The sequence below is a fragment of the Phragmites australis genome, chromosome 11 (genome assembly GCF_958298935.1).
Source record: "Phragmites australis chromosome 11, lpPhrAust1.1, whole genome shotgun sequence".
NCBI lineage: Eukaryota > Viridiplantae > Streptophyta > Magnoliopsida > Poales > Poaceae > Phragmites > Phragmites australis.
Genome location: NC_084931.1, coordinates 1,584,775 through 1,611,851, shown reverse-complemented (window position 1 = coordinate 1,611,851; position 27,077 = coordinate 1,584,775). Strand labels below are relative to the sequence as shown.

At 50.3% G+C, this 27,077-nt stretch overlaps 1 protein-coding gene across 1 annotated transcript; it reads right to left on the bottom strand.

Moving 5' to 3' along the window:
* Positions 1 to 8,928: 8,928 nt before the first annotated feature.
* Positions 8,929 to 11,597, bottom strand: LOC133885710 (putative serine/threonine-protein kinase-like protein CCR3). Its single transcript, XM_062325444.1, has one exon. It carries the CDS (start codon positions 11,458 to 11,460, stop codon positions 9,034 to 9,036), a length of 2,427 nt encoding a protein of 808 aa, XP_062181428.1. The 5' UTR covers positions 11,461 to 11,597; the 3' UTR covers positions 8,929 to 9,033.
* Between the last annotated feature and the right edge of the window lie 15,480 nt (positions 11,598 to 27,077).

Below are 27,077 nucleotides of genomic sequence, written 5' to 3'. Positions count from 1 at the left end.
TGTTACATATTAATTACGATATTTAATGTTTCTTAAATAATAAGGGATTCGTACTTTGGTGCAGAGCCAGAACGTTGTAGTCAAGGAGCAATAAATCTATGGCGGGATCTTCTAGTACAAGCTTTTCGTGGATAGCTACAACGATCGATATAGCATTAAATGCCTCATTGCAGATTTTGCATGGAGGAAAGAATGATCCCTTCAAGGAGAACAACCTAATCCAAACCGTGTCCAAATTGCATACAAGACCATTCTGTTCCGCATTAACCGCTCCACTCCAACATGTAACCACCGACGACCTTAGGATCCTCTTGCATGAGTGACATTAAATGTATCTCAGGGTGTGCAAACTAGCCAACCATCCTTCTGTGCTAGGTTTCTCTATGAGGCAAAGAAGAATGACGATGTTCCCAAGCAGTATGCATTCCACATCCAGGTTTATCATTTTCTATTTGATCACCATGCTTATCTTTTTTTTCCCGTTGATTCAAATACTCCTCTTTTGCGTTAGGCGTTCTCGGAAGACGTTGAGTTGATCAACAAAGAAATCCCAAACTTCTTGATGATGTATATGCTCTTCGGCGGAGGTGTGATGCCTGGTTCGCGTAAAAGATGACGAAGATTAGCGAACCTAAGTGGTACAAGGGCGCCCTTTACTATTCAACCAGAAAATGACAAGATCGATGAGGACGATGATTTCATGCTACTAATGCCTTGACATTCTAGCAGCAATACAGTAGAAGGTTCAAGAAACACTGTAAGAGAATATTTACGCACCACATCAACATGATGTACGATCAACAAGGAAATAGGACGTGCTCCTACCGTGATAGATCAAGACGACGATGAGGACAACGATTTCATGCCACTACGACCCCTCTTTTCGAGGCCTCCATCTCCAGAGGACACTGAGGACCCTAAAGATTATAGTGGATTTGCTTCTACCCATCCTCACAATTTCTAATCACCACCTCGGCGACGATAACCATTTTACCTGATAGCATGAACTAGCAAAATTGGTATTCTTTCACTAGTTTACATCGCCACTTTCCACCGTCATCTTGAGATGATCTAGATAATTAACAGCTGCTCACAGCCTTTGAGACTATATGGTGAATTAAGAATTTTGAAATATATATTTAAATTAACAAATAATTTCTAATTTTATTGATACTTGTCAATTTCTAACATTAATGTGCTTAGGCTCAAACCATGACATATGTTCATACCTATGTTTTGACTTACCCTTTAGACAAGAAGTGGCCAGAGCTTTAAGCATAAAATGACAACACATCTATCCTGACTCTATATCTTTAGACACAAAATGACCACACAACAGAGCTTCAAACATGAAATGGCAACACACCTCTTTATGTCTCTATCGGTGGACATTATGTGATGCAGCTAGTCTCGACATAAAATAACAAACACTAAGTGTTATGTGATACAACACTTTCCGGCATAAAATGACAGCATCAAAAGAGCGGCAACCAGGGCCAGGCCATATTCGGCACACGAGATGCCGAATATAGCATTGTAGCCCATATTCGGCACCTCATGTGCTGAATATTAGTTGTATTCGGCACATGAGGTGCCGAGTATAGTGCCATATTCGGTACCTCGTGTGACGAATATGGTCAGACCCGTATTCGTGTTGGTGTACCGAAAGTCAATCTTCGGAATATGGATATTAAAATTGTAAATACGATGATATATTATTTATTTAAACAAATACCATCACATATATTGTCTAATTTTAGTTTGCGCCGCCGTTTGACGATGCCATCGGGATTCGTATACCGTATGATCCACACGAACACCAAGGTCTATAGCTAGAAGTATCTCATGCGTGCATGTTTGTTCATCCACTGATTTGTCCCCTGCGCCAACAGATTAAAGAAGAATTAAAGTCGGTAGGTTGGCGACTTGCTTTATTTGCTGTCGTAGCCATGCGCATCCAACAACTAGCTAGCTAGATTTTACAGTAATTTGAACCAAACATATCATCCGTCGCCTGATCAGTGATCAGGACTGATGATTAGAGGCGGGAATTGGGCCTAGTGATCACGACGGGCTATTTTCGTGCCTGACCGGCTCAGTCACGACTCATTTTTCATGCCAGGTCAGATCACTCATCATGCCTTATACCAAGGCTTAATCCAACCGATGAATCGTGTTGATCCAGTCCGGCTCATTTAGGCCGTGCTATGCTTAGGCTAGGCTGTGCCGTGTCGTGCTTTGCCCAGTCCAAAACAGCATGGCCCAAAGAGTACACTACACTCAAATTAGCCTACATATCTAGCTGTTTCATACTAATTTTCGCTTTGCTGAAAGAGAGAGAGAAAGAACAACAAATGGGGAAGGGATCCAGGTTATTATATACTCCTACTCCTGGTGGATGGCGCGAGAAAGAAAAAGTCTTGTGTTCCCACACCTCGAGAATAAAGCGGTTGCGAAAAGGAAAAGGACGAGGATGATGATGGAGAAACAAGGCTATAAATGTTTAAACTGCAGTACTATGCCGCTAGTAGCTTATTTTTTACTTAATGGTCGGTCGTATCGCCATAGATTCATCGAAGGAAGAAGCAAATCATTGCAAAGAAAACTGCATGTTTGTTTAGTGAGAAAAGTTCAGTGATGTGGTCATTAGGTACCTTCTTTTTCTCCTGTTCATCCTCTGCTTTTTGAGAACATGCATGTGCAGTTGTGCTGGTGTTGCTCAAAATGAAATGATCACATTTCCCGGTTACCTTACCCGACTTCATTCGGATCACAAATCTTTTCGATGATCTTGTTTTGCCTGCTCCATCGGCTAACAGTGATGGGTTGCATTGCCCGCTTGTTCACGTATGCATATACGACGATCGCCATGATCAGGTAAGCATCAGAATTAGGAGCATAGAAACGTGGGGAGAAGCAGAAGCTGCTGTTGAAGCGACAAGTGAACGAAAGGTCGTTGGTTTCACCAAATCGTTGAGGCGTCTCAGCAGCCTACAAAGCACGATAGGCTTCTGCCGCCAATACAAACACGCGGTTGAATCCTAACCAACGCTGCTAACTATTCATTGACCCTGCGTCTATACGGGCTAGTAATTTTATAACACATGCAGGGTCTTTTTTAGTACGCAGATTCTTAAAACTCTAATAATAGAACACGTAGGGTCTTTTTTATACGCAGATTCTTAAAACTCTAATAATAGAAAAGAAAAAAACACATGACATGGGCTGCCACTTGAAATTCAGGGATTTTAATTACATTTTACAATTTTTTTCGTTCATCGATTAAAAAACTGAAATTCACGAATTTTTGTTAAAATTTCCATTATTTTTTGTCTTTACTTTGTGTGTCCCACGTATTAATAATAGAAAATTTTAGAATTAAATATTAATTCGCAAAATTTCGCCCAACGTACAAGTTTCTAACGAACAAGCGTGCTCATTAATTGGACGGTTTCCTCATTCACGATTTGCCGGGCGTTTGTACTACATGCGTACAGAGGAGGGTAGTACCAAATCGATGTGAAACAGTGAAAGCTGGTCGAAAACGACGACCTTGTTCGTCGGCCGGGTAGACCAAACGCCACCTGCTCTGCTCGCCTGGCATGGACGATCCGAGCAGCGTCCCTGTTAACCACCAACCACTTCTTCCTCTTCCAATCGACCGACCTGTTGTCATTGACCGTGCTGCAGATGCATTTGCATATGCATTGCATGGCAGCACTAGTCAGCATGGAATCAATCAGTGGTATGACCTACCGACCTTTCCATCTCTTGGACCGGAGCTGGATACCACTTGATTTGGTCCACTGTGACGCAGGAGCAGAGCTGCTTCTTCTGGTGCTCGTCTTCTATTTCCTTCCAACATCCAGTTAAAACTGTTAAGAGTGGTGTAGAATCGTGTTTCCTCTACTTGCTTAGCAAAATGGTACGGAATGCTTCCGCTTCCTTTCAACATATAGTTAAAATTGGGTACTATATTTACGGCATGCATGCATAGAGTGCAGGAGCTTGTAGGAAACAATTCGATTCTTTTGAGATCCATCCTTTCCGAGGAATTCTTCGGGATCCTCCAAAGGAGAGGATTGAGATTCCGAGTAAGACTCCTGTTTTGTCTTGAAGGACAAAGAAATCATGGCAATACATGTAGAGGCACCAAGAACAAAATGTGTGAGGGAACAACACAACATCTCGTCCGCAAAAAATAAACTAAGCAACAAATTTGAACACCATTCCTTCCCGGGCTAATCACGGATTGGAGCTCTTAACTATTAGCAGACTCCTACGACCAGTTCTTCCTCAACCATTGCAATCTGACCTCCCAGTCTTCTCGGCATTGGATGGATCACACGTCGTCCGTACATGTAGGATCTCAAATCATATCACCGTGTCCTCAGCGCTTTGCAGCTCCTGTAAACTCTACATATACCGATGTTTTCAATGAATACAAACATGGTTCAATTCTCCAAAACTTTCATGGTATCAGTAGCCTCCATCATGGAGATCTAGTTCCTCACTATGAGCTTCGGCACCGGCACCGCCGCAGCTGCCTCCTCATCCTCCACTACCCCTCAATCTCTTTCTCAAGCCATTCACACACTCAACATCAAATCGCTCCTCCCTTTTACCTTAGATATCCAAGCCAACAACTATCATCGGTGGCTCACTCTATTCCTCATCATTCTCGGTCGGTATGCCTTGCAATCCCATGTATCTGCTGATGACCCGCATCATGACAATCCCGACTGGGTTCGAGAGAACCTTACCGTCTTGATGTGGATCTATGCCACCATTTCTGAGGAGCTCCTCAACCTTGTTCTTCAACAATCTGCTACTGCATACGGTGCCTGGCTTCATCTGCACAACATCTTTTCTAGCAACAAGCCCAGTCGTTCAGTGCATTTAGAGGCCGAGCTCTATGGTCTTAGCCAGGGAGATATGTCAATTGCCACCTATTGTCATAAACTCCAATCCCTTGCTACTGCCACTGCTAACTGCGATCAGCCCGTCTCTGATCGAGCTATTGTCCACCAACTCATTCGCGACCTCAATCCGAAATTCCAGGTTCTTCGCCAACTTTTGCCCTCACTACCCAATTTCCCCACATTTCAACAAGCCCGTGATCACCTCACCATGGAAGAGCTCTCTCAGTTAAGCTCCTCCGTCCCACCACCTGACTCCGCACTTGTCACGAATTGCGCCATTTAGCCCTCCACCGACTCCTCCATGTCTTGTGTCGATCTCTCTAGCTCTTCATCTGACCATGGTCATGGCGGTGGGCTCGACCGTGGCAGACGTGGTTGCGACGGAGCCAACGTGCTGGGGTCTGCCCAAACCACCCTCCTCGTATTACTTCGGTGGCTTTTGGGGACCGCCTGCCGGTCCTTACTGGCATCTACCGTGGATCGGCACCACAGGACCTAGCGTCCTCGGCTCTCGCCCCCAGCCACCCTCACCGGCTCAAGCATATCCGATGCTCCACCAGCCTCCTGTCCTGCCTTCTGTCGATTTCACTCCCTCCTAGGATGTCAATGGCTTGGTCCAAGCCCTCCACACAGCGTCCCTCAGCCAACCACAGCATCTCAGCGAATGGTTTATGGACACTGGAGCAACATCACACATGATCAACGACTCTAGTAACATTCTCTCCTACTTTCTCCCATCTCCTACCTCCTCTTCTCAGAGTATTGTTGGCAATGGCGCCACCCTCCCTATTGTTGGCTTTGGCACAACTAGTCTTTTTGCCCCCCACAACACATTTTCTCTTCACCGCACTCTACATACTCCTTAACTCATCAAAAATTTAATTTTTGTACGCAAATTCACTCATGAAAACTCTTGCTCCGTTGGATTTGACAATCTTGGTTTCTCTGCGAAGGATCTCAGCACTACAGAAACAATTCTGAGGTGCAATAGCTCGAAGGGACTCTATCCTTTAAGCGCCACTGTCCAACAATCTTCTCCAACGGCGCTCACACATCTTCCTTCATCCGCTGACCAATGGCATTATTGTCTTGGCCACCCTGGACGGCACTCCGTGTCTCACCTTCCTTTTGTCATTTCATCCAGCAATAATAAGAATAAGCATGTCTGTCATTCTTATCAGCTAGGTCGGCATGTAAGGCTATCGTTTACATCTACTCAAACCATATCATATTTTCCTTTTCAATTAATACATTGTGACTTATGGACTTCGCCCATTGTCAATTGTTCTGGGTACAAATATTACCTTATTGTGTTGGACAATTTCACCCATTATGTGTGGAATTTCCCTCTTCGTGCCAAATCCGACACCACCTCCACCCTACAACATTTCTATGCGCATGTTCTTACCAAATTCCACCTTACTATTAAATGTATATAATGTGATAATGGCTGGGAATTTGACAATCATAATCTTTGCTCCTTTCTTACTTCCCGATGGACAACATTTCATTTTTCCTGTCCATATACCTCCCCACAAAATGGAAAAGCTAAGTGTGCTCTATGATCCCTCAACTATGTAGTTTGCACCATGCTAACTCATGCGCATATGCCCCCCAAAATACTAGGCTGAAGCTCTCTGCACAGCCACTTACCTGCATAACTGCCGACCATGCACACCACTCCATTTTTCCACCCCTTACCAATACCTCTTTCACATAGTCCCGGATTATTCACATCTTCGCGTCTTTGGGTGCTTATGCTATCCCAATCTAACCTTAGTTGCCACCGACAAACTCTCTCCATGGTCTACTCCATGTGTATTCCTAGATATCCAAATGATCACAAAGGATATTGTTGTTTATGTCTCTCTACTCCAAAATTTATAACCTCTAGACATGTTATTTTTTATGAATATACTTATCCTTTTACTCAATAGCTCTCTCTTGCGCCTCCAAACCACACCAGCGCACTAAACGATTCATCCGCATTAGCCTTGGATCTACTACCTCTATGCCTAACTACCTCTGCCTCAGCTTCAGGATCCAATCCAGGAGATTTGATCTCCAGCAATCCCACACCGCAGAGTCCTCTGACATCTCCGGCTCCAACTCATAATGACGCACCTCCGAACTCCCCACCCACTCACCCCGCGCTACCATGAGCTCCCACATCAACTACCTCACACGCCACTCACACCAATACAACGCTCTCACATGCAATCACAGCTCCACCTCTAGCTCCTACATCACATCCTATGCAAACCTGCGCCAAATCTGGCATCTTTCTACCCAAACAACAACTCAATCTCTCTGCCTATGACACTCTCTCCCTCATACCATCCAATTATTGCAGCGCCCTCAAATATACCCACTGGCACAAGGCCATGACCGACGAATACAATGCCTTGCTCTCCAACAAACCGTGGTCTTTGGTTCCGTATCCACCCGACGCAAATATTGTCATGGGCAAATGGATCTACCACCACATATTTCACCTAGATGACTCCCTATCTCGCTACAAAGCTCGTTGGGTTGTCTGCAATTTCACCCAGCAACCTGGCATAGATTATGCCGAGACCTTTAGCCCCGTCATCAAACCGGCCACAATCTGAACCGTCTTGAATTTTTCCACGTCCCAGTCTTGGCCAATTCATCAATTGGATGTGAAGAACGCCTTTCTCCATGGCCATCTCCCAGAAACCGTATATTGCCATCAGCCCTCCGGGTTTGTTGATCCCTCACGCCCATCTCATGTTTGCAAACTTCATAAATCTCTCTATGGTTTAAAACAAGCTCCACGCCAATGGTTCCTCCGCTTCACCTCATTCCTCAAATCCATTGGTTTCACGTAGTCCAGAGCTAATTCCTCCTTGTTCATCTACCACAAATACAATTCTATAGCTTATATCTTGTTATACGTGGACGACATCATTCTTACGGCTAACACTTTTTCTTTGCTCTGATCCTTGATCAATAGCCTCAACCATGAATTCTTCATGACTGATTTGGGGCCTCTCCACAACTTCTTGGGCATCATGTTCACCACAATTCCAAAAGGCCTATTCCTATCCCAAGACCAATACATCCAGGACATTCTAAGCTGTGCCAACATGTCCAATTGTAACTCCTGTGCCACATCCATTGACACTAAATATAGAATTTCTGGCCTCCTCGGCTCCCCAATACCCAATGCCACCGAATACCGATCCCTTGCCGGAGCTCTCCAATATCTAACTCTCACCTGATTGGATATAACCCACGCAATTCAACAAATTTTCCTCTTCATGCATGCACCACGAGAACCTCACTTTCAGCTTCTCAAACATATACTTCGTACCTCAAGGGGACACCTAGCCATGGGTTACAATTCTTTCGCTCCTCATCTTGAGAAATCATTGCTTATTCGGACTCGGATTGGGCCGACTGCCTGGACACCAGGCGCTCGACATCGGGTTACTGTGTGTTCCTTGGCGCCAACCTAGTATCATGGTCTTCCAAGCGCCAACAAACAATCTTGAGGTCAAATGCCGAACCGGAGTATCACGCGGTCGCTAACACCGTCGTCGAATGTTGTTGGCTCTGGAATCTGCTGCGCGAACTACATCAAGCTCTGTCTCGTGCCACCATTGTTTTTTTTTGACAATGTCAGCACCACATATATGTCCTCCAACCTAGTACAACATCAGAGAAGAAAGCATATCGAAATCGATCTACATTTCGTTCGCGACAAAGTATCCCTTGGCGACATCAAGGTGCTCCATGTGCCTTCATCTTCACAATTCGCTGACATCATCACCAAGGGACTCCCCTCTGTCCTCTTCAACGACTTTCGTAATAGTCTTCACGTTCTACCACTTTGCGACTAGGGGGGGGGGTGTTAGCAGTCTCCTACGATCGGTTCTTCCTCAACCATTGCGACTTGGCCTCCCAGTCTTCTCGGCATTACATGGATCACAATGTCGCCCGTACATGTAGGATCTCAAACCATATCACCATGTACTCAGCGTTTTGCCGCTCCTGTAAACTCTCTATATACTGGTGTTATCAATGAATACGAACACAATTCAATTCTCCAACACTTACATTAACAACAATGGGCAAAATCATCAAACTAATGCTCCCGGTCATCCATGGACGTGATGGAGAGGCTGGCGCTGGACGAGCTATTACCAAAGCCGCCTCCACCACGGTCGCCGGCGCTGCCCTCGCAGAGCGCAAACGCGGTCTCGAGGTTGGCCACGATGTCGGCCATCGCCGGCCGGTCCTTCCCCTCCAGCCGGACACAGTGCACCGCGGTGTAGGCGACGAGCTCCACGGCCTCGGCCTCGTCCGCGGCGGGCTCAGGCGCGCGCGCGTCAAGAACCTTGCAGAGCTCCCCGGCCACGATGCTGGGCACGGCGTAGTCCACCACGCTCACGGGGTTACCGCCCTCGGCCTCCTTGAAGATGGCGCGCTTCCCCGTCAGCACCTCCAGCGTCACCACGCCGAACCCGTACACGTCGCTCTTCACGGTCAGGTGGTGCAGGCCGTAGTACTCCGGGTCCATGTACCCCACCGTGCCGGCGGCCTTCACGGTCAGGTGCCCCTGCGCCTCCTCCGCCTCGGGATCCATCAGCGAGAGCCCGAAGTCCGAGACGCGCGCCGTCCACCCGCCGTCGAGCAGGATGTTGGACGACTTGATGTCGCGGTGGATGATGGGCGGCACGGCGTACGAGTGCAGGTACTCGATTCCGCGGGACGCGTCCAGCAGGATCTTGATGCGCAGCTTCCACGACGAGGCCACTGGGGACGGCGGCGAAGGCGGGGACTTGGGGTGGAGGTGGTCGTACAGCGCGCCGTTCTTCATGTACTCGTACACGAGCAGGCGCTCCTCGTTCTCCTCGCAGTAGCCGACGAGGCCAACGAGGTGTTTGTGGTGGAGGCGGGACAGGAAGGCCAGCTCCGACCGGAATGCGCTCTCCTTCTCCTGAAACCGGCGGGCGCGTGGCCCTGACTCGCCGCGTTTGATGGCCACCTCGCGCCCGTCAGGGAGCTTGCCGCGGTACACCGTGCCGAAGCTGCCCTCGCCGATCTTGGCCTCCAACGCGAAGCCTTTGGTCGCCGCCTCCAGCTGCGCGAACGTGAACTCCTCGGCTTGGTCCTTGAACGACGACGGCCCGCTGCGCTGCCGCGTCATGACGCGCGACAGCTGCCGCCGGAAGAGGCCGCGCGCCCGCGACCCGTTCGGCGACCCATAGGGGCTCGAGGCGCCGCCGTTGTTGTTGTTGTTGTCGTCGTCGGCGGCGGGTGCGGCGGCGGTACTGGCGATGTTGGGTTGCACGGAGTTGTGCACCCTCTTGTTGCTGCAGAAGCCGAAGACGAAACAGTACACGATGGAGCAGAGGCCCGCGAAGGCGCCCACCGCGCCGACGACGGCGAACGCAATCCAGCCTTTGGGCACGCCCCTACGTGATGGTGCCGGCGGCGGAGTCGACGACGGAGGGGGAGAAATAGGCGTAGGTGGCGGCGAAATGTCGCAGAGCCTGTCGCAGATTACGCCGCCGCCGGAGCCCGCGCAGAGCAGCTCCGACTGCGGCAAGTAGTCGCATGCGCACGAGCTCTCGTTGCGGACGCAGACGCCGGGGAGGATCCCCTGCAACGGCACCTGCGTCGCCACGAGATCCGTGGATGACCAGCACAGCACGGTGAAGTCGGCGGTGACGAGGCCACACGTGAGGTTGCCGTCGGCGACGAGGAACTCGAACGCCGTCCCGTACGCCGGATAGTACACGGTGGTCGTGGGGCCCCCGAGGCTCCAGCACACGGCGGTGTGGTTCGGCCGCCGGAGTCCGCACGCGTGGGAGTCGCCGACGGCCAGCCCGTATAGGTAGAGATCGCGAGGCACCGCGCCGGAGGAGTTGGCCGAGCCGGAGCCCGAGCAGAGCACGGCGCCGGACGCCTCCAGACCGCAGGCGCGGGTCCCTCCCGCTGCGAGGTAGGACACGGCGGAGGCGTTCGCGAAGGCCGTCTGCACGGCACTACCGCGCGGACCCCAGCACCGGACGGCCCCGGAGGAGTTGGTCTCCACCGCACACGAGAACCCGTCGCCGGAGACGAGCGACCTGAACCCCCCGTCGACGTACGCGGGGAACCTCCCCCCGCCGCGCCACCATAGTATCCTCCGCGCGGCCTCGTCGTACGCCGCGACGTGGTCCGCGCCGACGGCGAGGTCCTCGAGCGCGGCGGGCCCGTTGTACACCCGCCTGAGCTGCCCCGGTGCGGCCGGCGGCCAGCAGAAGAGCGCGGCGCCCCCGGCCCGGAGCCCGCAGACGAAGCCCCGCCCGGCCGAGACCTCCGCGAAGGCGATGTACGGAGCGACGGCGGAGGCCGAGGAGTTCGCCGCCCCCGAGAGCGGCTCGCAGTAGACGGTGCCGTTGACGGCCGCGACGCCGCAGACGGTGGGCGAGGCGCCGCCCGAGACAGCGAGCGTGGAGGCGGAGGCGGGGGCGGGCGCGGCACCAATGAGGAGGACGAGCAGGAGGAGGGGCAGAGGGGTCATTGGATGGAGACGTCGGCGGCGGCGGCCGTCATCTGCGAAGTGTCGGGCGGCGCGTGGCGCGGAGTCGGAGACGGGGGAGGGAGCGAGAGGCTGCCGTGCCCATTAAAATAAAAAGCGCGCGGAAAAGGTAAAGGAAATACACGAGGCTTATTAGAGTTGGTCTACGTTTTAGTGATAAAGTTATAGTATAACTATATTATATGATCTTTTTTTTTTAACAATATCATGTTAGCGTGGAATTGAACACCGTACGCAGCTGCCACAAAAGGAAAGTAAAGGAAAATGGAATTGAACACAGTGTTCTTGTTCTACAACTTATCAATAGCCTTTATTATTCTCGCGTGATCTGTCTCTGTCTACCTATTCTAAGATCTGAAAATATTACTACCCAAGACGCTCAAATTTAACAAAAAAAATTTCAATTCTCGTATAAACTGAGAAATAGATTTGCAATTCCAAACGGAACTTCAGTGAATGAGATATACCAATGTGGACATATAGGGCGACGGAGCCGAGGACCGAAAGAGGAGCCATACTATTTCCCGCTTAGACCACGAGTTCTAAATCAAATTTCTTTCTTCAGATTATTAGTACAGACCAGGAACTGTTTGCCAAAAAGATACCCATACGTTCTTCTTTCTTTCCTTTTGAACATCTGTTTTCATAGGTACCTTATCTGTCTTTTTCCTTTTCCTTTTTTGCTCTGACCGAAAAAGGCGAAAAGAAAAGAAAAAGGGGACACATGAATAAAGCACATACGGATGGACTTAGCTGAGCCAACATCCTGCAGGAAGAGACACTCGATAGACGACTAATCCCAGTTGCTTTGCAAAAACCTCGCGTCAGGTCGGCAGATTGGCGCCTCGTGCAGCTTTGAATCTCCGCTCTGCATGCACTGCAAAGTTTGGCACTGTACTCTCGCCTATTGATTTTCTGACAATACTTATCGGGCAATGGAATGTCAAGATTCACTGAAAATCACTCACGGCCACCGTCCGGATCGTGTTCCTGGATGCCATTGAAAACAGTGGAGAAATTCATCGCCTACGATGCCAGCAGATGCGACATTCCTGTGTGTGCCTGCTCTAACCGTGCGGCTATTTACGCCATCGGCGAACCAACAACCATCGCATCGCATGCAGTACACGCAGAGGACTGCAAGTCAGCAACAGCCTGCAGGCCGCTAGCCAAGTTCGTCAGGTTTTCAGTCTTTGAGAATTGAGTTCAGAGTTCAAGCATTTCGAGCTGCAGGCGTTGCTTCTGCTTCTGTTCTATGACAAAATTCATCTTGGCTCTAGACTGAAAAAGTTCATGCATGCATGCATGCATGCAAGGTCTTGAGCTGATTTCTGTTCTCAATTTTTTTTTAAAAAAACTCTGAAGTGCGCGTACTCTTGCCTGCATAGCTAAATTTCTGAATTTCTTCTAGCAATGTTACGTTCCAATGCAGTAGGATATCATACTAGCATAATGTGAATTGGGTCAGACCGATAGTTGGACCTGGCATTAGAGACGTCAAATGTCTGAAATTATAGTTACCACTACTCGGTATTAAACTGATTAAACTTATTGATCGAGTACAACGTGATGCTCGTTGAACAATTCACTCGCACCATCTGTAAATATTCCTGGGTTGTGTTGTTATGATCAAGCCCAGATTACATGGATCGTTTGACAAGTCATTGCCGACAACATTCCCCGTACGGCAACAGCTTAAATTCCTGACGTGTCCATGAACGACCATGCATGGCGCACATCAAACACAATTTAAACGAATACTACCAGTACTGTGCAGAAGACCGTGACCTAGCAGCCCCAAGAACTGATTGTCAATTCTTCAACTGATCGTTTGACTTAGCTGCTGTGGCAAGTGACATGCTAAAACGTATACTAATCTCCTCCATTCTTGGACTTTTCAGAGTTTTAAGACACTAGCAGTACAAGACTCTGGCGCTGACGTGTCCGGTTTGTACGGTACTATCAGCGAGGGCAGTGCCACATGGACAGTGCATGGAGCCTTCTGTTCTTCGTTTGTGCCTCTCAGACACCAGGTATCTATGGCTGGATCAACGGCCAAAGCTGTCTGTTGAGAAAAGCCCTTTTCGGGTCTTAAATCGATGATCTCTACGGCTACTATTTATTGATAAAGCTTATAATTACTGTGAAACTGTCATGTTATAGGAAATCTTCAACACTCTGAAGGTACCCTTCGGATACTCGGTGCTGCAGTAGCCGGGAGCAGCAAAGCTTAGGTCGGGTCTTCGGATGTTAATTGAAGGCCTTCGCCCGACGGTGCGAGGAGGTCGACAAAAGGGACGCCGGAGGCGGCATCACGACTGAATCCTTTGTTGAGCCTTTAGAGGTCAGCCAAGGACCTTCGCTAGGCGTCGCATGGAGGACGATCGAAGGGAAGCCGAAGGTGTTGTCGAGTGTAGACCTTCGGGAGCCTGAGCGAAGGAAGGACCATTGCTAACAACTGAAGAAAACGAAGGGCAAGATTGTAAATAAGTTAGGTATATTTGCATAGTACCAAAATAACCACGAATATATCTAGAATGTGACGGTTAAAGCGGTAATATTGTAATCCATAATATGGAACGAACGAGTACGGTCTATAAATGGGACGACACTGTAACCGAAAAGACATGTGACATTAATAACATTGAACAGTTCTCCACTTTGTTTGTGTTTCCTTCCAGCCTATGGATCCCTTCAGTATTTTGAAGGTGCACCACCTTGTTCGGTTACGCAAGTTTTCAACAGTTGGCGTCGTCTGTGGGGATCGCGACACATTCCAAAGCCATGCCACCCAAAAAGAAGCCGAAAGGTGTTGATACATCACAGCAAACACAACTTTCGGAGGAGGATGATAGCCAAAAGTTGGGGTGGGAGGGGGGAGACAACGTTTTTTGATGGACGGTATGCACACGTTGCTGCCGAAGGTCCCTACGGCTCAAAGGTTAGGAGCCGAGAGCCCAGTGGAAGAGTACGACAAAGAAGAACCAAAGTTTATTCCACAAATTCATCAATATCAAGATCTACAAAGCTTTTATACATTTGACTACAGCCAAGTTGGAAAGCAATACCCCGCATTGCAGGAAAAGACTTTATCGAGTCCAACAAAGACCCGACATAACTATCTAGAGAGTTGTTGGAAGAAGGCTCAGGCTAAACACTGTCACCTTCTGTAGATGTTACTCCTAGCGAAGGCTGAGGTCTTCGGCGGTAACAAAAATGGAAGAGCGATCTTGAGTCATGCGCCTCATTGATCAACTCAGGCTTTAGCTCGAGAAGCCCTGTAGGAGTAGGCCAAAATCTCCACGCTCTATCCTACGAATTTCCCTATCAACCTTTTGGATTTCTATGTCCGAAGGATAAAAAGACTCCAAAAATGCTTTCAAATCAGCGTTCCTCACGTCATAGATCCTTGCCTTCGCTTGTCAATACTTGTCAAATCTTATATCAGGATGATGACGATGAAATGAATCCCAGCAAGCCCATGACATGTAGAAGTTATAACACATCATAGTCAAGGGGACAACATCTTCGACTACCTGCACATAGTCCGAAGGTAGGACCTGCGCAGGAAGCAAAGACTGCCAAAATGTTTTAAGAAGAAATTAAGTGAAGATATATTACAAAGGTTTCGAATAACATCGAATGTTTCAATAACAACTAAATAGCCCCTCGCTCACACCTGCTCCGGACCGACATTTTGCGCTTCATTAGCTACTTGAGAAGGGGCAGGTGCTAAAGTGGGCTGGGCAGAGGTTCCAGCGATAGCCGAAGCGTTCATGGCCTTCGCAGCAGCCTACAGTAAAAAGAAGTTAAATTCAAATGAAAATATGCTAACCGTAGCGAAGAGTTACTTACTCTCTGGCGGTTGTTCTTCGCCTCCTAAAGGGCAAGGGTGTGCCCGTGTTTGCACCAGAAGTTGCTAGTCAAGGATTTGGCAGAGACATTTGACGCCTTCAACACCGTCCCGGTCGACATATCCGGTGGGTAGCAGAACGCCTGTACTCTGTCCTGGACAGCATCGCAAGAAAATTGCTTTGCCTCGCCCAACGCTTCATGTATGTGTTGGTTCTTAGTTTTAGGTTCTGATACGCTCGCTTCGAACGCCACTGCGCATTGATGAAGGGAGTCCACCTCTTTTTTGAGCTCTTGTGAGCGTAGTTCGGCCTCCTTTGCCTGCCAACGATATTCCTTCCATTGGGCTTCGGCCTTCTTTGATCTTTGGAGCAGCATGACCCTCATCTCCTCAGCAACTTTCGTGCGAGCTTCATATTGTTCTGCTCGTCTGCGCAGGGCACGTGAAACAAGCATACCCTGTGAAGCATAAAACATTACAAACACGACTATGCAATGGGGAGCTTAATAATAATTTGAGGTACCTTTGCGGTCGTCAAATCGAAGGCATCCAAAATGTAACATACTGAGTTTTAGCATATTAGTAAATAGCAAATTCACTCCAAATTAAAAAAATGTAATTAATTAAACCAACTAAAAATATACATTAAATATGTATATATATACTTATAGGTATATATATACATATTAAAATGGATTAAATTGGCTAGGTATTCCAAAGTACACTAGAGTTATTTCTAAATTAATCCTTGCATTTAAATAATTCATATGCATTTGGTTTGTTGTTGTTATGGTTCTTTGTGTAGAGATTAGAATTTGAATGTTCCTCAAATTCGAATCTACTCTTAGATCCTTTCAACTCAAATCGAATTAAATTCAAATTCTTTGAATTCAAAGCCTCTCTTAGATCTCCAAGTCCAATCCAAATCATAATTCAAATATATCTATTTGAATTAATGCCCAGTCCAAAGTCAAAACCTAAATTCAAATACCTCCATTTGAATTTAAACCCAAATCCTTTTTCTTTTCCTTCTTCAACATGGGCCAAATCTCTCTCCTCTTCCCTTTTGCGCAGCCCAGCCGATTAGCCCAGCCAACCGTTCTCATCTTCTCGCGCTCGGCATACTATCACGCCTCCTCGGCCTGTTCGCTCACGCGTTGGCCTGCCCGCTCGCCACGCGCTGCGCCATCACACACTGTCGGTGACACAGGAACCGGGGGTCCCCGAGTCCCGAGGCCAGAACAGCAGAGTGCCACGTGGCGCCCTCCCTCGGGGGTTATCTCCCCGAGGTCCGAGAAGACCAAGTTCCGAGAGAGGATGCTCAGGGCCATGAACAGTGATCCCCGAGTACCCGAGTTCCCCGATGACCCGAGAAGACCAAGTACCAGGAAGAGGGTGCTCGGGGCCATGCACAGTGGTCTCCGAGTACCCAAGTGTCCCGATAAACAAGAAAAGCCAAGTTCTGGGAGAGAGTGCTCGGGGCTGTGAACAGTGGTCCCCGAGCACCCGAGTCCCCTGAGGACCCAAGGGAAGTCAGTTCCGGGAGAGAGTGCTCGGGGCCATGAACAGTGGCCCCCCGAGAACCCGAATAGTCAGTTCCGGGAGAGAGTGCTCGGGGCCGTGAATAGTGGCCCCTGAGCACTCGGTTCCCTGAGGACCAAGAGAGGGTATATCCGGGAGAGAGTGCTCAGGACCGTGAACAGCAGCCTCCGAGTACTCACAGTTCCCCGAGGGCCTGAGAAGTCCTTCGCCGGTGGTCCCCACAGAGACTCAGCGGTGAGGTGTCAACTGGTGAGAGGCCCGATGCTGCATTTAAGAGGGCGTATGGCCTGTCACTTCCAACCACTCCCCCCACGCTTGCTGTCAGTCCCTGCCACGGTCTGGCAAGGAGGCGTGGGGACATTTAATGCACGGGTCCCATCGCGCGTCATCCGGCGCGCCTCGGGATAACGTCGCAAAGCTCGAGGCACACCACCTGCCGCCCTGCTATGTCAGGCCTGCTCTGACCGGGCGGGCACGCGGCGCTGCTCGGTGGCTGCCCGGTGGGCCCTCCCCGCAGCACTCACCGAAAAGCCGAATGATGACGAACAAGACTGGACGGGAGCGCGTTTTCAACCCTCCCCGTCACCTCGCGCGGCAGCCCATGATGGTTGCTTTCCATTTATGACGTCTTGGAACTCGTTCCATCCTTTCTGGGCACGCTACCGCCCTGATGGGTATATAAGCAGGGCGGGCTCCCCGAAGAAGACGAGGAAGACCAAAAAAAACACGGAACACACCAGACAAGTCTCGAAGAACACAAGGCACATAAGACAGAGGCTTGGATCAACCGAAGAACAAGGAACACAAAGCTCTAGACTTAGACACACATTCTTGTAACACAGCAGATCCTCAGAGAGACATTCTCAGATCATTTATAGCATACAAAAAGGAGTAGGGTGTTACGCTCAGTGCGGCCCGAACATGTCTAAAAATCTCCTGAGCATTTACTCCTTCCTGCATCCGATCATTCCACCTCCACCTGCATCTCATTTACTCCCATCTATTTCACCTACGAAGCGGATTCAGAATCATCCCCCTGGCCGAATCTCAAAGGGGTCCCTCCAGATCCCTGCTTGAGGAGTTCACCCTCCGACACACACCTACGCGGCCAACCAAAAGCAAGTCATGGCTCGGCCTGGTAGCAGCCGGCCAACCAGCCCAACCCAGCCATCGTGTGGCGTACCCTAGTGGGTTGGCCCAGTTCCACAGCCCATAAACTAGTTGGCATGACCCAAAGGGGTTGACCACTGTGTAGCCTGGTACTATGCGACCTGGTCCAAGCCCAAGCTCGGGCCTAATCTAAGCGCATTCGCCCAACCCGAGTACTGTACATGTGGGTCCCACCCATGAACGGTACCATTTCATATTATCTCGATTTAATTTTATATTAAATCTTTTAGGAGCCATAACTTCTCTGTTCTGGCTCTGATTTTGACGATTCTTTTGCCGAAATTAATCTAAATTCAAGATCTACCTATCTATCCCATTGTGATATCCTTTAGAACTCTTTTGGCTTTCCATTTTGTGTTATTTGTTCTTCTTTAGTATAGTTCATTATTGATCGTAGTTGAGTTTACAGAACCAACAGAGTTTTGTGAGTGCTGCGCGGGAAGCGTCAGGAGCGAGGAATATCTAAACCTCGATCAAGGTTTAAAAGAGACATCAGAGAAGGCAAGTCCTATCTCTTTGATCATATTGAACCTATATTTTCAAATAATCTACATGATCAATTAAATACTAAACTTATTATAATATGTACTATGTATTGTGCTTTTCAACTGTTTATACTAGTTAATCCTATCAAACAATTGCCATGATTTTCTCTAGCATGCCCTAGTGCCAGGGATAGGAGAACTATTTTTTTTAGTATGCTGAGGGCACCGCTTGATACCTCAAAAACTTTGAATAGGAACGAACCGCACTACTTCCAATGGCTAAGAGTAAGCTCGTCTGGACCACTCCTATGGCCCTCTCGGCTGGACATCTTAATTGTTATCATCCATAATACATACAACCCTAGGGTTTACCTATCATTATCTATATTAACGTTAGACAGCGCCTTGATATCTAGGATGCTTAGGATTGAATATGTCTCACAGGAGATGTCACTTTCAAAATACATCACTTCGGAGACATCGCTTGATCGTTATCAATGTTAAACTCATATACCATGAATTCTTGATGGTTTTGAATTCCATGATGGTGGTGAGATCCTTGATGTCATGTAAGATATGACTGGTGGTGTGTAAAAATAGGTGAAAACTGTTTTGGCAGGGGCATGTAGAATAGTTCTGGACGAGGATCCTCTTAGGGGTTTGAGTTATCTTTGTGGTATTCATTGTCGGAAGATGTCTGTCCTGGTCGCTTAAGGACCGAGTCATTTCATCGCCATGCTTAAGCCACCTCAGTGCAACCATGCATCTTGTATGGGTAGGACTTGACTTCTCTATCACCGGACTAGGTTGAACATCATACTAGGAGGCTGAGAGCAACAAACAGTCAAGTGACTATCTAGCCCTCTGTTTGAATATGCAGAGACCGGCAAGTGCTTAAAAATGGAACATGGCATTCAGTACAAGACCTTTAGTACTTGGGGTAAATTTCGTAGAAAAGCTCGATAGAAAAAGTGATTGAAGTGTCTCAATATGTTTCGCTCCTCCGCTTGCAACAGTTGGAGGCTGAGCAAATTGCATGGGTATAGTGTACAACCTCTGCAGAGTGTAAAACTATTCGAATAGCCGTGTCTATGGTTATAGACATATGAAGGCAGAACCTTTTTTATTAGACTTTGAGTGCGTGTGTCTTGATGAGTGAGTATGTGGATTAGATATCCGTGTGATGAGATTGTTGACTCAATCCGCCAGGATCTATGTGGTACTAGAGGTACACCAGATATGATAATAGGGACTGCGGAGTGAGGTGTAGTCCTTCCTAGGACCGAAACCCCCCAGATATGACTTGTTACCTGGTTTTGATCTACTTCAATCTGTTTTAAAGCCATCGGTAGAGAATACAACTAAATGACTATATAAAACTGTTTTACGCTTAAAACTAAACTGTAAAGCCTTATCCTTGAAATACTATTTATACATCTATCAACCATTTGAAGTAGTATATGACTTGCTGAGTACCTTTCGTACTCACTCTTACTATCATTCAAATGAGAAAGCCACTGTCGACAACGTCGAGGATGGAGGCGCGGATGAAGAGTAGAGTTAGAAGTCATGTTCGCACCCTAACTGCATGTGTCTTGGGTAGTTATTTATGTTGTGCTTTTGTTGGCTGTTAGGCCAAGTTTTTAATATACCATATGGTTTATAAATCTTTTATACTTTGTAACCTTAATGTTTTTATGTACGAAGTTTACTGTGATACTACAACTGTTATACTATGTGTATCAGCCACTAGATCCAGGAACTGATACAGGAGGCATAGGAGATCTCAAAAAATTGGGCTCTTACACAAAAGGTCAAAGGCCAATTTATGAGACAGTTGTATCTCAAGCTCAGGGAGGATGAAACTGTCGGATATACTTTGAGCGTCTCTCACCTCTTTGGAGCTCAGTTCAAATGAAGTCACACGTAGTGCTTTGGCACGGATAACCCTGGCATCACTAGAGGTGCCCGGTGACATGAGTGTTTTGCCTCCGCCGTGACGCGGATGCGATGAGGCATCTTCCCCCTCTTCGGCTTTCATAGTCCGCCGATTTTCGGAGGAGTCGGAGTATGAGCTGGAGGCATTGGACGACTCGCACCCCAGATGTACCAGGCCTGTCTCTTCGATCGACTTGTTATCTCGAAGCTCAGCCTCTAACGAGTTTTCATCGTCATCGGTATCAAAGAGGGGAGTGAGCACAACTGGCACAATAAACGTGGCGCATGGTGGGGAAGCGACAGGCAACTCTGTCACGTCCCTAGGAGACGCTTGCCGAAGAGGTGTCACAAGTGTGGCATTGAGACCCCTGAGGTCCTCGTCATCCCCAGCGTTGTTGAGGAGAACATCAACATCTTGGTGAGCAACATTCTTCGATGCACCCATTTTGCACCTCTTGTTCCTATGAGCTAAAGGATTCCCACCTTTCCTCTTTTCCCTGCCTTTGGCTTCATTCCTCCTTTCAGCTCCTTCATTGGAGAGACCAGTGGCCTTTGGTCTATCTCCATAGGTGAGGCCTCAAAGATCGAAGATTCGATTGAGCCGATGGCTGAGGAACTGTTCGGTACAAGCTTGTCTTTCGGCCACAGTGACCTTTCCCGAAAGGAGACGGGCTTCGACCTCTACCTCAGCAACCATCACAGTTGTGTCAATGCACAAACGAATAAGAAAAAGCCACAAATCGAAGGCCAATGGAAATTAGGCCAAAATGCATACCAAGTTTTCACATAAAATCAAGCTAGGGGTGGCAGAGTCCTTCTGGCCCTTTCGGCCCAAATGATGAAATGGCCCACCCTTCGCTAAGCGGCCAGATGCTTGCGGCGATAAACTCCTCGACAAGATCACAAGTGCTCAGATGCTTCAAACACCTCATGAAGGCTTCAAAGGCCACCCGCTGGGGACCCCTCATCACCACGTGTCTACCTTATGGTAGAACCACCATTCTGTCCAGCCCTTTGGCCGTTTGTTCTTGTAAGCCACAACAGGTGTGGCCAAACCCCCTCGGTAGGTGAAGTTCGTGCAGCCGTAGTGAGCTTCGGACTGCACGTTGTCAACGAAGACCAACTTCGGTTGGTGGTGGACCTGGTGGGCGGCAATGAAGGCCCTTGCTGAGGCCTTCGCTCCTTCATACTTTGCCGCCCAGGCAAAGAGACTAAGTCTAACGATGGCGTTCGATGTCATTTGATGGAGAAAAACCTCAAAAATTGTAAGGACCTTCGTCACCATCTCATTGAAGGGTAGGCGAAGTCCAGCTCTGAAGTAGTCCACTAAGATAATCGCCTCATCATCTTCTAGCGTCGAGGTCTCCTGGTCCTTCAGAAGCCTAACCTTCGATACATTACTTATGAGGCCTTCTTTCTTTAGATCGGCTAGAACATCATCGTCGACCTTCTATCTCCCGATCTCGTAGGTCTTCGGCTTGCGAGTCTTGCCTTTCGGAGCCATTGGTCCAAGCAACCTGGGGTTAAGTTTGAAGAGTTGCGAAGGATTGCGAGTAGCTTCAGACAGAGCGTAGAGAGATGTGCATGCAAGCTTTAAGGTAGTGAATGTAAAAGAACTGCCGGGTGAAATATATATAGCGGCCAAAACTTCAAGGGCAACTGAAAAGATGTCTATTGGGATTTGAACCATATCTTTAAGTGCAGTAAAGACCAAATAATAGTAATTAACTCCTCGGGATCCAACCGTATCGCTAGGAAACCGTTAGTAATAGAAAGTCAGACCATTTGGGTAGGCAATGGGGGCTCTTTTGTCTAAGGTGAACTGTGTAATGCAAGTCCTTCGATGGGCCGAAGGGGACGACATTCGGTGATACCATATAATCCACATGTTTGGCCCATCGAAGAGGAGCCATGCCCGCGGGGTGGGGGTGGGGGGCTACTATTGGGAAATGGTCTCTATCGGTGAAATGGGATCGGGGGGTCCCTGACTCCCAGGGCTAGGTCCGCAGCAGTGCCACGTGGTGCCATGCCTTAGGGGTCACATCCCCGGGAGGCCCCCGAGGGCCCAAGGAAGACAAGTTCCGGGAGAGGGTGCTCGGGGCCGTGAGCAGTGGCCCCCGAGCACCCGAGTTCCCCGAGGATCCAAGAACCAGTCCCGGGAAGGAGTGCTCGGGGCCCGGGCCGGCGGCCCCCGAGTGCTCGGAGTCCCCCGAAGATCTGACATGAACAGTACCGGGAGAGAGTGCTCGGGGCCAGGAGCAGTGGCCCCCGAGCACTCGGTTCCCCGAGGACCTGAGGAAGACAGTTCCGGGCGGCGGCGTGCTCGGGGCCACGGACACGTGGCCCCCGAGGACCCGAGCTCCCCGAGGACACGAAGTCAACAGTACCGGGAGAGGGTGCTCGGGGCCAGGAGCAGTGGCCCCCGAGCACCCGAGTCCCCCGACGACCCAAGATGAACAGTACCGGGAAGTGGGTGCTCGGGCTTGGCTCCCGGGCACCCGCAGTCCCTCGACGACGTTAGAAGCCCCTTATCGCTGGATCCCGCGAGGGCTCAGCGGTGAAATGTCAATCGGTGGGAGGCCCGTTGCTGCCTCAGCAGGAGCAGGGCTTGTCACTTCCGACCACTCCCCCCACGCTTATCGTCAGTCCCTGCTACCGCCTAGCAGGGAGGCGTGGGAGCATTCAATGCTGCAAGACTTATCGCCTGCCCCCCTGCTGTGTTAGGCTCTCTCTGACCCAGCGGCGTGCGGGGCGGCTCAGAGGCTAAAGCTGGGACGTGAAGGCCGACGGGACAGCTCAGGGAGCGTGTAGTCAACCCCTGTAACAGCAAACTGTAGCGTCAGGATAAACTGCTCTCTATTTTATGTTTACGGGGACTTGTGCCCCCGGCTGGGCACGCAAGCCTCCCCCAGTTGTATAAGAGGGGGAGCACTCCATCAGGAAAAGGGATCCGATCAGATCAGAGGTCTCTCGAGAAAGGTCTCTCAAGAGAAGGAGAAGTTCGCCAAGCTCAGAGAGTCCGGCGCTTAAAGACCTGGGCTCCAAATAGATAGACAAGAAATACCATTGTAATACATAGCGCACCATCCGCAGTCTCCGGGGCGTCGGAGATCCAGAAAGGACCTTCCAAGAGCCCTCATAATACAATATCCATACAGGAGTAGGGTATTACACCCCCGTGTGGCCCGAACCTGTCTAAATGCCATAGTCTTCCTTAGTGTCCCCCGGCCCGATCGGTTCCCACCTGTTTCATCATCCAAGGCGGACTCGGGATCATCCCCCCGGCCGAATCTCTAAAAAGGGGTCTCTCGGGATCCCTGCGATAGGAGTTAATCCTCCGACAGTTGGCGCGTCAGGTAGGGGGGAAGCATCCCCGTTTCCACCTTCTTTTTTCCAAGAAAAGATGGCTGGTGGGCACCATCTTCTTCGAAGCCCTGATTTGGGCTCCAACCGAGAGGCGGAAAACGGGGCCCAAGGAGGGGCCCCAGCTCCGACTCATCTTCAACAACGACCACAGTCGGCCAGGTGGGCCGTCCAACCCACAGCAAGCGATAGACGCTCCTGCCGCAAAATCGACATCAGGACAACGCCAGGCGCCGGCGCAGCGCGGGCCCAACTTCGGCAACGCCGGTCCTGGGAGTGCTTTGCTTGCAGCGCAAGCATTCCTTGGGCATCCGCCTGTCCAGGCGGTGGGGCAGATGCCAGGCTCCGGCAGAAGGCTGCTAACAGTTCTGTGAGTTATCACTCATTATTTATCACATCAGTATGAGTCTTTTTCCATACGTCTATAGTTCTCTAGTTCCGAGTTTTTTTTCCTCTGGAACCCATATGTTTAATCTGCCTGGTGAGTTGCTCGACTCGTGCGTGGAAAACGCCCTCTCTCTCTATGTTCCCCGTTGATAAAAGGATCCCGATCGGTACGCGCGCGGGCAGTTGCTGCTGACTTACATCTGATGTGGTAGGCTGTGGTGTTCGGTGTCGTGGCAGTACCCCGAGCACTACCGAGCCTCTGGGGTTCTCGGGTAATCCAATCGCTCGAGCCGCTCGAGTAGTCTGGAGCCTAGGCCCCAGGGGCGGGCTGTCGGTGCTCGGTCTGGTCTGTCATACCCGGGCGCCACCAAACCATAAGACCTCTGGGTTATGCCTCTGTCTGCTTAGTTCTCCGGTCCGTGTATTCAAGAGGTCTCGGGTCGAAAATGAGAGTAGGCTGTGGTGAGTACCGCACTAACAGAGCGCACCAAGCGAAAAGGTACCTGCTTGCCTTTAAGCTTGCAGAGAAACACTTGAGCCTCCGGGATCCTCGGGTAATCCTACCACTCCAGCATGAGTGGTCGGGACCGCCTAACCCCTAGCTCCATCCCCAAAATTGCAACACTCAGGTGCCAGAAGGATGTCCCAAGGGCTTAAGCGCCCTGTGCAGGGGAAATCCGGGCTCTCGGGCGCCCAACCACCGACTCGGTGAGTCACTTAAAGTTATGAAGTTTTCCTTTCATACATTCGCAATAAATTATTGTTCCCGAGTTCCTCCTCGGGATCATCGTATTCTAATCTATTCGGTGAGGCATTCTCCTCGCGCGCAAAAACCCTGCCTTCGTGTTCGCTTTTTCGGAACGATAAGGGCAAACAGTAGACGGTGCACCGCACAGGCGGCGATCGTTTACCTAAGTCCTTCATGGTGGACGTGGTGTCTGGCTGTCGTGGCAGTACCCCGAGCACTACCGATCCTCTGGGGCTCTCGGGTAATCCTATCGCTCGAGCCGCTCGAGTAGTCCGGAGCCTAGACCCCAGGGGCGGGCTGTCGGTGCTCGGCCTGGTCCGTCCTCCTCCGGGCACCACCAAACCATGGGGGACTCATGGTGGCTTTTCCGTCCGCGCGTGTCTCCGGTCTATTCGTTTGAGAGGTCGCAGGGTGAAAGGTGTTCACAAGTCATGGCGTGTACCGTGCCAGGCGGTTTTGTTTCCCGAGCAAAAAGATTTGTCTGTCTGTGTCTTTTTTTTCAGCAGCATCATTCCGATGAGCGCCCGGGGGCCGCGCGCCCCTGGCACTAGATTCTCCGTGCAAGCTCGGGGGCTGTGGCGAGGCCCCACCCCAGGCGCGGCGGCCATTGGAGCTCGCCGGACGCAACGTCCGGCGTACCTCATCGACGACAACCTCTAAGACGCTCTAAATCATCAAAACAACAGAAGGTCACGTGGCACCCATGCTAAAGCTGGCCCCGAAAGAAATAAAGGCCCCATCCGCAGTCTCCGAGGCCATCGACTGCAAATGGGCCCGGGGCTGCTGTCGGTGAAATGGGATCGGGGGGTCCCCGACCCCCAGGGCCAGGTCCGCAGCAGTGCCACGTGGTGCCATGCCTTAGGGGTCACATCCCCGGGAGGCCCCCGAGAGCCTAAGGAAGACAAGTTCCGGGAGAGGGTGCTCGGGGCCGTGAGCAGTGGCCCCCGAGCACCCGAGTTCCCCGAGGATCCAAGAACCAGTCCCGGGAAGGAGTGCTCGGGGCCCAGGTCGGCGGCCCCCGAGTGTTTGGAGTCCCCCGAAGATCCGACATGAAAAGTACCGGGAGAGAGTGCTCGGGGCCAGGAGCAGTGGCCCCCGAGCACTCGGTTCCCCGAGGACCTGAGGAAGACAGTTCCGGGCGGCGGCGTGCTCGGGGCCACGGACACGTGGCCCCCGAGGACCCGAGCTCCCCGAGGACACGAAGTCAACAATACCGGGAGAGGGTGCTCGGGGCCAGGAGCAGTGGCCCCCGAGCACCCGAGTCCCCCGACGACCCAAGATGAACAGTACCGGGAAGGGGGTGCTCGGGCGTGGCTCCCGGGCACCCGCAGTCCCCCGACGACGTTAGAAGCCCCTTATCGCTGGATCCCGCGAGGGCTCAGCGGTGAAATGTCAATCGGTGGGAGGCCCGTTGCTGCCTCAGCAGGAGCAGGGGCTTGTCACTTCCGACCACTCCCCCCACGCTTATCGTCAGTCCCTGCTACCGCCTAGTAGGGAGGCGTGGGAGCATTCAATGCTGCAAGACTTATCACCTGCCCCCCTGCTGTGTCAGGCTCTCTCTGACCCAGCGGCGTGCGGGGCGGCTCAGAGGCTAAAGCTGGGACGTGAAGGCCGACGGGACAGCTCAGGGAGCGTGTAGTCAACCCCTGTAACAGCAAACTGTAGCGTCAGGATAAACTGCTCTCTATTTTATGTTTACGGGGACTTGTGCCCCCGGCTGGGCACGCAAGCCTCCCCCAGTTGTATAAGAGGGGGAGCACTCCATCAGGAAAAGGGATCCGATCAGATCAGAGGTCTCTCGAGAAAGGTCTCTCAAGAGAAGGAGAAGTTCACCAAGCTCAGAGAGTCCGGCGCTTAAAGACCCGGGCTCCAAATAGATAGACAAGAAATACCATTGTAATACATAGCGCACCATCCGCAGTCTCCGGGGCGTCGGAGATCCAGAAAGGACCTTCCAAGAGCCCTCATAATACAATATCCATACAGGAGTAGGGTATTACGTCCCCGTGCGGCCTGAACCTGTCTAAATGCCATAGTCTTCCTTAGTGTCCGTCGGCCCGACCGGTTCCCACCTGTTTCATCATCCAAGGCGGACTCGGGATCATCCCCCGGC

Excerpts from the sequence above, each read along its gene's own strand:
- LOC133885710 (XM_062325444.1), bottom strand. The coding sequence starts at position 11,460 with ATGACCCCTCTGCCCCTCCTCCTGCTCGTCCTCCTCATTGGTGCCGCG.